The sequence below is a fragment of the Pimephales promelas genome, chromosome 17 (assembly GCF_988280905.1).
Source record: "Pimephales promelas chromosome 17, fPimPro1.hap1.1, whole genome shotgun sequence".
Lineage (NCBI taxonomy): Eukaryota > Metazoa > Chordata > Actinopteri > Cypriniformes > Leuciscidae > Pimephales > Pimephales promelas.
This window is the reverse complement of record NC_142785.1, coordinates 16877824-16888638: the sequence shown is the minus strand read 5'-3', so window position 1 is coordinate 16888638 and position 10815 is coordinate 16877824. Positions and strand designations below refer to the sequence as shown.

At 35.6% G+C, this 10815-nt stretch overlaps 1 protein-coding gene across 3 annotated transcripts in view; it reads right to left on the bottom strand.

Moving 5' to 3' along the window:
• phyhiplb (phytanoyl-CoA 2-hydroxylase interacting protein-like b) overlaps window positions 1–10815 on the bottom strand; it is a 34231-nt gene that overhangs the window by 4954 nt on the left and 18462 nt on the right. The window contains exons 1-4 of one of the 3 annotated variants that reach the window (XM_039653181.2): window positions 10083–10224; window positions 1930–2126; window positions 1615–1789; window positions 678–795 (exon numbers count right to left, since the gene is read on the bottom strand). In XM_039653181.2, the coding sequence (XP_039509115.1) occupies window positions 678–795; window positions 1615–1789; window positions 1930–2094 (458 nt within the window). In that variant the 5' untranslated portion in view covers window positions 2095–2126; window positions 10083–10224. Of the gene's footprint in view, window positions 1–677; window positions 796–1614; window positions 1790–1929; window positions 2127–6070; window positions 6261–10082; window positions 10225–10815 lie in introns of those variants that run through there. The other 2 variants (XM_039653182.2, XM_039653180.2) reach the window with 2 other exon arrangements.

The window sequence follows — 10815 nt, the reverse complement described above, 5'->3', positions numbered from 1 at the left end:
TTTATTCATGGAAAAGCTCATTATAGACTTATTATATCACCTTTGATGCATCAAATTGAGTTTTCTACAATAAAGACTGATGCAATGGGTATTTTCATCAAATTATACTATAAAGGACAGTATTAGATTAGTACTGAAGTCATTTAAATCACTGGGGTTACGTAAAGGAACATTCAAAGATAGAAAGAACGATGATTCGCATAGAGAACTACGTTTTAAAGAAAAAAATCATCGTTTTGGAATTTTTATTATGGTGAAAATGAATATTCATATGAAATGAAAATTCCGTCATTTACTCACACTCATGTGTGACTTTCTTTAGTGAACTCAAAAGGTCATTTTGAAGAATATATTGGCCAGAATATTACCTAATAAAAGTGAATAGGTAATGGCCATTTCTTCTGACGTCTCATGGACACACATCACTGACATCAAACCTGAAGCTGGATATTTTACAGAGTGGGAAGATTTTCAATAAATAACAATTTTAATTTAATAATGATTTTTACAGACCCAGTCCACTTTCATTTTATGGAAAAGAGCAGCCAGGATATTTTTCAGAATTGAATCTTTTGTGTTCCACAGAAGAAAGAAAGTCAGAAAGGAAGGTTTAGAACAAAATACACGTGACTGTTTCTTTTGTAATTTAGCATTGTTACCCTGGTAGACGCACACACCTTGCATGGTCAAAGTACTCCTTGTTCTGATTTCGATAAAAGACTGAGAACCGCAGCATTCTGCCGGCGATGACTTCAGCTTTCTCCATCAACTGTGTGAGATGAACAGTGGAATAATCTGGAGGCACAAAAAAGAGAGGAAAAATGTTTTGGAATAGTCAATATGAGTCAATAACAGCCTAAATAGGTTTCTAGAGGCCATATCGTAAAGTATGTAAGACTATTCTCTTTACCCATTTTCTTATTCATTGTCTAATATTAGTATGCCATTCACAGGCTTATCTCCCCGAAATGTGTAAACATCGGGCCCCTCAGGCACCATCTAAACACTGTTCTGCTTAGATCTGTGCCTTTCCCCATGCTTTTTCATAACAGTAAACCCGCTCTGTTCTCTCGCTAGATTCAGGCATGCTGTATTCAGATTGCACTCTGATGAGGCTGACGGAAAAGTTGTGGTTTCTGCGGTTTAGAAATCGTGCATGCTCACATCGTGATATTCACATCGGGGTCTCCTGACAAATGACGTTAACCGATTATTAACTGTTAACCGACGAAATTATGTTCAATTAAATGAGATTAGAAATCTTTTTAGAAAAAGATTAGAAAAAAGTTTTATATCCGCAAATAGCAACTTAAAAATGGAGTAATATATGCAATAAATATAAGCTAAATATATTTAACTTAAAGCTGCAGTACATAGTTGTGCAGCTTGTATTTTGCAGTCCATTATTTATTTTAATTTTACATTCAATATAATTCACTATTACCCACACAGCAACATAGCGTCAGCCCAGATCTGGCCTGCGTCTGCTACGTGTTGAATCTGCATGTAACAGATGTGGCCTGGATCAGGGCTGACACTATATTGCTGTCTGAGTAGCTTTTCATCAACTCATGAAACCACATTTGGGAAACCGTACTTTAATGTGCATCTCACCGGCTGTACAGAATTCAATGATCTCGCTCCACTCCGACACGGCGTAATCTCCATCGCCCTGTTTGGATGCGGTCTGAACGGCCACAGTGTACTCGGTGCGTGGACTCAGAAACCAGTGTCCTCGCACTGTCATGGGCAGAGGAACTGCTTTCGCAACCAGTTTGGTTGGGACGTCCTAGAGAAGAAAGATAATAAATGAGACTAATGAAAGAAACATTTCTTTTTCTACAAACACATGCTATTAAAGATCAGCTTTTGCACACAACAGGCCAGGCTGTGAAGGGACAGGTAAATATAGTGTCTGCAGACACACACCTTGTGTTTGAACTTGTTAGCATTCTTGTTTTCTTTCTTGTTGAGGTCAATGAAGTAGTGTGTGATGCGTTCCTTGGACCTGGAGTCCATATCCCAGCAGATTTTAAAGGAGTCGCATGTGATGTTGCTGATTTTGATGCTCTGGGGAACTGGAAGTTCCTCCATCTCGGCAATGCCACTGTCCAGGGATTTATTTCCTGAGAGACACAATGAGACAGATAGAGATGTTGGGAGAAAGAACAGAAACGGATAACTATTTGACTTATTTTGTCAACCTGAAAGTGGAGAAAATGATTTTTTTTTAGCATATACACATTTAAAACAAAAATATTGGTGACTCATCTCGTATTCAAGGGTGTATGCAAATTTCTGTACAATCAAATGCTCAAATGATACCACCTTCATCTGGCTATACTGTAAACAATCTGTGAAATTTACAGCAAAAAGCATAATCTGTGGTCAGTGGTGGAATGTAACGAAGTACAAATACTTCGTTACTTTACTTAAGTACATTTTTCACGTATCTTTACTTTACTTAAGTACAATAAATAGTGCCTACTTTTTACTTTTACTTCGTTACATTTCGCAGCAATTATTTTACTTTCTACTCCACTACATTTCTACAACTTCTGTTACATTTTCGTTACATTTTCTGATCAGTTTTTCCCCTGCCAAAACGTAACCTGACCATCCGTTCGTTGCACGTTTGTCTCACCAGTGACGTTTGGTTGCCATAGATACAGTATATCAACCCGGTCACACTAAATGCGTCTCACATGCAGTGTGTTTATCATGCAACTCATACGCAAAATTGTTTTTACGTGCATAGGAAACACACCGTGTGTAATATATGTTTGGTTTGGTTAGGATTATGGCAAGCCAAGAGGTTCAGAATTACACCATAAATGAATCGCGTTTACTGCCAAACATAGTTATTAACATATAGTAAGGATAAGCATGATATTGCCTAATTGCAAGCTTGTTTCAGAAATGGTGACATTTTTTTCCATCATTATTGAACATCATTATAGGAGTAGGCTATTAGGTTGAATGAGTTAGAATTAAATGTTTTATTAATCATTAGAAAATAGACATTAAAATAATAAATTGTTATGCAAGTACTTTTACTTTTAATACTTAAAGTACATTTAAAATAAAGTACTTTTTACTTTTTACTTAAGTATGGTTGTCATTGTGTTACTTCTACTTTTACTAAAGTAAATATTTATCTGGGTATTTGTACTTTTACTTAAGTACTGAGATTCAGTACTTCCTCCACCACTGTCTGTGGTTGCCAGAACTACAGTAGCAATATTTTAAGATTTACAGATTCACCTTGAAAAAATGTTTTTAAGTCAAATAATGTTAATATATTAAATTGCTTAATCTTTTTTTCTTCTTTTCTTTATAAAATATTGAGAACTTTAAAATACAGATGGCAAAGAGAAAGCCATTTTGACAAATCTAAATTCATCTTTTTCATAAGGTGAGGTAAATACTAATCATAATCTAGGCCAGTGTATAGATATATGCTCACAGATGCAAAACACCATCATAGTAACTCACATGACTCTAAATTAAATTGTTAAAAACACAAGTATAATAAAACCCTAATGTACATAACTGAAGTAAAAATAGTTATTTAAACGAAAAAAAAAAAAAAAACCATTAAATGTGAAATATCACACAGAGAATTCTGGGAATGTCAATTTGTTTTTCTACTGTGTAAATTATAAGATGTCTTTTTCAAAGCGAAATTTGTACGATAACAGTATAGTAAGATTACATGAACTGTCCAACAAGATTCGTTCGTTCAATTCTATTCATTTTTCACTGTATGTGGTAAAGAAACTTACTGGTAACCAATTTGCAGGTTTTTACTGTTGCATTTTTTACAGTCGTTTACTATTAAAACTTCGATCATTTTTCTTTAGTGTCAAGACATTGTTGATGTAGACACAGGAAAGAAAACAGTGCTTGTAAAGTCATAGAGTCTTCAAGAGATTCAATATTTGGAATAAAGTTTTCTGAAATGTGTGATTCTAGCAGTGACTACAGATTAATGCACAGCAAAGGTCAAAAATGTTAACACTAAGAGGAAATTCCCAGTCCGACCTTTATCCAGGTCAATACTGAACTTTACCACACTAATAGTAAACACTGCCACTATTGACTTGCAGGATGTGCCGCAGGGCAGAGCAGAGAAGGGCTTTTTTAGAGAACTGGGTTACTTTACCCATGATGAGAATTGATGAAAGTGCAATGGAAGTATGATTCAGTGGGTGTGGAATAACATTCAACTAGATTCTAGTTGGTTATACTGTATGGTACAATATAAAAAAGAGCCCAATTTAAATTCTGCATTTGGCTCTGATCTCAGCAATGTATGTGATTTATTGTCTGCCACACTGACGTTTAGACCCTAGGATTAAATAAGTACGTTTTTGTTGTTTTGATTTGTTTAATCATCAACTGCTTGACTACATTTGCAATTGTTCCGGTTGATTCATACTTTCAAATTTAGAAGACTACAAATTGCAATCACCATATTTTCATGTATTGCTTTTTATCATGTAATCAACACACAGCACTATCAAACCCACCTCAAATAATTTCTCTTTCAGCTCTGAAATAAATCCGAAGAAAACACAGTCATCATTGAAACCTGTAGAAGACCGAATCAACGAAACAGCTTGCAGCCCTAAATGAAAACTAGCATGACTAGCATTCAGCCTCTAGCCTCTTCAGTCCACAGATGGGAAACAAACAACGTCATAAAACGTTAATTACGGCTTATTAAAAGATTTTTCAATATTCGGTAGCAATTTAATTTACAGTCCTGATGATCCACATATACATACTACTTATATTAATGATAATAACTGAGTAATAAACCTAACCGTTACCCAGGTAGTTTCCTAGGTAAGTATGCTGTAAGTACACATTAGACTATTAAATACAATGCAAACCAATATTATATGTAAAATCTATGTATTGTATATTGTATATTATGCTAACATTTTGCAAGATAATTAAGCAAGCACAGATTTACTGTTTACTGCATGTTAATTGTCGAACTAGCAACTTAACTAAATACTAAAATATTAATCATGTATGTTTAATACCTTTTTCATATTTCACTTGAAATTGTTTGTATGAAAAAATAAATATTGGAATTTCGGTGACATTTCAGAACTGTTACACTCTATAATGACAAATGTACATAGATCTTTCTGGCAAAAATATGTGATTATATTACATTTCTTGATGACATTTTTAAAACCATTAGGCACAAAAACAATGCTTTTGTCGTGTGAAGTTGTTTGATAAACTAATACCTAACATCAGATTAACTTAACATTAAAATTACCTACTTTTAAACATAACACATGCCCCCCAACCCCCCCCCCCCCCCCCGTTAATACAGTGGTGATTTGCGCTTTCCCAACCTCCTTCTTCCCTCAACCCAAAAATTACAGCATATAACAATATCATAACTATGTTGTAATATATTACATTTATATTTCAGTACAACATTTTTGCATTCAGTCCTGTTACTGCATGATTTTTTTTTTAATGTTTACCATAATGTAAACATTTTTTTAAAATTGTGACACCCAGGAAGTGTCAATTGGACTAGAATGGTAAAAACTCTCTGTTGACCGTATTCAACGAGGCCAGTATCATGGCAAATGTCATCACAGTTAAGATAGTGTAAGTTTCATGTAAGTAGTTTTATGGGAAATACAAGTTTGTCGACTCGATTGCCAATGAATAATAAATTTGAATAAAAACTTTACAAACTTCTATAATCAATATAGTCGATTATACTCAACAATGTTTGACCACCCAAATTTGACTTTGACAATTTCCTGAATGTTCAGCGCATTCTTTCACTTACAAATTGTTGGCTTACAAAAAAAAGTGGCCCTTTTTAGGCTCAAAAAATGTGTCTGGTACAGTAAACTAGACATATGAATTGAGAAGATTTAGCAATTCAAACACAAACCCTAAACCCTGGCGCCGAGGTGGCCCTGTTCATTCACTCCAGCTCTATAGGGAGATGCGAATGAATGAACTTAAAAGAAAGAGAGAGAAAAAGACAGAGAATGGCTGTGGGAGCAGAAGGCAGACACATTACCTGCCCAGTCAGCTAAAACCGGTCTGCAAACACACAGCGTAGAAAGAGAGATGAAGGCACCATAAGGGAGACGTCCTCCCGTGTCTCTTCAGATGGAGCGTTATAGATGAGCGAGCTCTTCTCAATTCTCAACCACCAGAGAGCTTCTGAATGAATGATTCATAGGCAGACCCTTATAGTGTAGCTCCCAGCGCTGAATCATTTCTCGTTTTATCTCTCGCCTGCACTATGCGTTCTCAGTACAAAAACTCAAGATAACAAGAGCTCGCCTACGTTAGGGAGGAGCGCTTTGACACCCGCTACTGTCTCACTGCTACACTATATTATCTCTGCTGAGAATTACTCGTGGAGCACTTTGATGCTTTCAACTACACAATGAAAAGGCAAAAACTTTGTCACTCGTTAGTTTCATTTCACAAGGAGTTCACAATTCCGATTCCCAACCAGAAGGTCTAAGAGACTAAGAATAAGGTTTATTGGTTTGTTCATTTTCCAGTGTAGCTGTGAGATGTTAATGTAGAGCATCTCAGCTCTCTTTACACACCCACACAGCTACAGTAACACAATAAAGTCATTTTTAAACTCTCACCAAAACACGCTTCAAAGAAATATATATCTCCTCAATAAAATAAATGTCAAATATGTCATACTTAGGTCACCCAAAAATGAAATTTCTGTCATTAATTAATTACTCATCCTTATGTTGTTCTAAATCCGTAACATTTTTGTTCATCTTTGGAACAAATGAAGATATTTTGGATGAAATCTGAGAGCTTTCTGTCCCTCCATTGACTTCAAAGGGCTTTAAACGGCACCAGAATAGAGTGCCAAAGTTACGACGTCACTCTGTAGGCCAAAACGCGGAAGTGAGTTAGCATTTTAGCATTATGGTTCCCTCGCTCTAAAGGCTATGGGATTTTTGAATGGGTTTTTGCTAAATCGCCTGAAATAAGGTCTGTGGTAAACAGAGCCTCTAAATATTTTCACGTTTTGATCTCTGACATAGAACACACAGTTATAACCTGCTTGTGTTTTTTTAAACTTTATTGTGTCTGATTGTGTTTTATAAAATCTTTATATAGGCTTCAAAATGTATAAATTTTGGATTAACTTGTAAAGTTTATCTTGCTAGACAAAACGTGTAAGGGTCACAACCCTTTGTTAAACACAGATCTTATTTTTTGCGATTTTCCAAAAGTCTATGGGGAAAATGCATTGCTTTTCGACCGAGGAAACCCATGCGCCGCTAGCTTCCGAGTTGTCCTACAAAGTGACGTCATCACTTCGGCACTCTATAAGGGTTTTATCTAGTGAAACGATCGGTCATTTTAATAAAAAAGTTTATGTTTTATAAGCACAAATGCTCGCCTTGCTTTGTTCTGTGATGAGCGTTCGTGACTCTCCTGTTCAAACTCGTTCGTCAAAATGAACAAGTCTTTTTTCGAGTCATGACTTGAAGGGTCCTAGATAAGACCCTTATTCATCGTCTGTTGTCGTTTAAAGCTCTTTGAAGCTGCACTGAAACTCTCATTTGGACCTTGAACCGTTTGGTTCCCAATGAAGTCCATTATATGGAGAAAATGATGGAATGTTTTCATCAAAAACCTTAATTTCTTTTAGTCTTAGTTTTTTTTTTTTTTTTTTTTTTTAAGTGAACTACTCCTTGAACATATACACATTCATCAACTCACACATCAGTAGTAAACTGAAGCTCAAGCTTCAATCAATGTGAATAAAAGCCTTTATTAAATCTGTTCATCATATAAAGTGACTGAGTCTCTTCAGAAAATATTGGACTAAACCGCTCAATTCATATGAATTCATTTTAAGATCTCTGCATGAACTTTCAAAGTGGTAGTTGCATAGATTGTCAATGGAGGGTCAGAAAACTCTCGAATTTCATCAAAACAATCTTCATTTGTGTTCTGAAGATGAACGAAAGTGTTATGGGTTTGAAGTTGTCACTTAGAACTGTTTGATAACCAACATTATTTAAAATATCTTCTTTTCTGTTCAACAGAAGAAAGAAAAGAAGAAATATTATTTTTTTTACTAAATATGTTAAAAAAGAAACATTAAATATCACAAAAACTAGGCTTATTTTTATGTAAAATAAATAATTGTATTTGTTTATCGACGTTAATTATTATTACATTGGTAAAATATTACCTATTGACGTGTTGTGAGAAAAATAAAAAGCTTTGTGAATGCATACTTTAAGTCACCATACAAGCACAAATAATTCCACCACTGACGTAACCTTGTTATGAGATTTTTCCAAGAAGCAATGTCGCATTTAAGAATATCATCAAGGACATTTATAACTACAAAATTAATTCAAGGACACAGTGTAGTGTGCTGTAACTCAAATTACACCTAAAAACCTTAAGAGGATCAAAATGCCAAACTGCTCACAATTTTGATTCTCTGTGGGGGGAAAGTCAGTAATCTCAGGCTTAATGGACTAACAGCACATCTTTCTGAGCATGCCAAAAACTCACAGATGGCATGAAATTCTGTAAAGTACCGGTCAAAAGTTTGGACACAAATCTAATTCTTCATTATTACTACTAATAGTATAATATTTATTAATATTAATATATTGAATAACAGTGTTAAATAGAAGTATTAATATTATTACACTTTACACTTACAATTTACATGTGTATACAAAACGAAGCATTTAAAGGAGTAGTTCACTTTTAAAATAAATTTTGCTGATAATTTCAGACGATGAATAAGGGTCTTATCAAGCGAAAAGATTGGTCATTTAAAAAAAATGAATAACGAAATTTAAGTTTTATAAGCTCAAATGTTCCCCTTGCTCTGTTCTATGGTGCACGTTTGTGACTCTCCAGTTCGAACTCGTTCATCAAAATGAACGAATCTTTTTTGAGTCATTTGGTTCATTCAATGAACAAAATGAACGAATTGACTCAAAAAAAAGATTTGTTAATTTTGAGTTTGAACAGGATTGTCACAAGGCGAGCATTTGAGCTTATAAAACTTAAACTTTGTTATTTATTTTTAAATGAGCGATCGTTTCGCTTGATAAGACCCTTATTCATCATCTGGAATCATTTAAAGCCCTTTGAACAGTTTGCAGTTTGCACTGAAACTGTCTTTTGGACCTTGAACTGTTTGGTTACCAGTAAAGTGCATTATATGGAGAAAAATCCTGGAATGTTTTCATCAAAAACCTTAATTTCTTTTTGACTGAAGAAAGAAAGACATGGACATCTTGGCTGACATGGGGGTGAGTAAATTATCCGCAAAAGTTTTTTTAAAAGTGAACTACTCCTTTAAACATAAATAGTCATCTCAAGAAATGTGTCCAAACTTTTACAATTACAGCATATATAAGGACATGTTGGCTTGCATTAGTGAATGACAACTCAAGCAGCACTAATAACTTGTCATCTAGAATCATCATCAAAGATCCGGACACACAGTCATGCACCGGAAACTCAGTTGCTATACACTAGGAATGTTAAATTTGGTCTTTTCTCCTTGTAAGGACATTTGAATGGGCTGACTTGTAGGCATGGGGGATCCTCCATCTGCCAAAAGAGTGCTATTGAAATCTCTATCCATGATTGGAGTTATTGTGGTTATGGGGCTTACTCATGTAACTTACATTAAGAAGCCTATACCTATATACTTATACAACAAATACATACAAATCTCCATATTCCCATTATACTTGCATCAATAACATCCACTATTGCCTTTAATTGTCCTAAAATAAATTGCATCACTAATCCACAAAGAAATCAATAATTACATTTCTGGGAAGACAATAGCAGAATTATTCCAAGGATGAAGCAATGAAGCGTTTCATTAACACAGACTCATTATTTATCAGTCACAAGGTCATCGCATCTGTTTCACTAATGAGAATAGATACTCTCTCTGGCTTTCATTGTTCAGAACAGACTACAAAAACCACTGGTAATGCGAAAGCCTAAGCCTACAGGAGATTAAACACAAGGACAGAAACCACAACACATACCAGCTGGACGAACGTTGTCCTCTCTTGGACTCCTTTAGGCAGGAGTAGCAGGTTTGTGTAATGCAGTATCCAAGGCTAGTGGACATGGTCTCCTGTCCAGCTCCAGCGCACTGACCCGTCTTCAACGCACCCTGAGCCTAAAGCGCACGCTATTGGCTTAGAGCAGCTTTAGCGTTTGTTTTGCAAGCCTATAGCGCACTCCCATAGGAGGAGCCCGGATTATGTCATCAGCTGGACTCTGTGACTGACCTCAGGTCGGCGCTGGATTGAAATTTCAGAGCGTGGAGAGAGAGAGAGAGATGGGTTTTGTCTCAGTTGGCTAATCTGGTCACTAGCTTCCATTACAAAAGGGGAAACTATCAGTGAAGTTCTACATCCCACCCTCCCCCTCACAATGCCGTTCACTCCGTCTGTCATGTTTCCAAAACGTGACATCATTCTTATACCGGATGTCAGCCTATTGGAGATTATTTGCTTTTGTGGCATTAGGAATGTGACACTTACATATTCACAGTAAGTGGTAGACATCACACAGATTTCAGACCTTCTGACACCTCCAGATATAACTACAGGGAGTTCATCAAGTCAAGCTTTGAATGTTGGTTTGACAAAGCCTTGCCTGGAAGTTTACTTTGATGTTGAAGGTTATTGAAGTCTTATGTAATAAGAGTGCTTAGGCAGTTTGAAGAGACTTGAGGCCCTATCGTGCACCCTGTGCAAATGACTTTATACA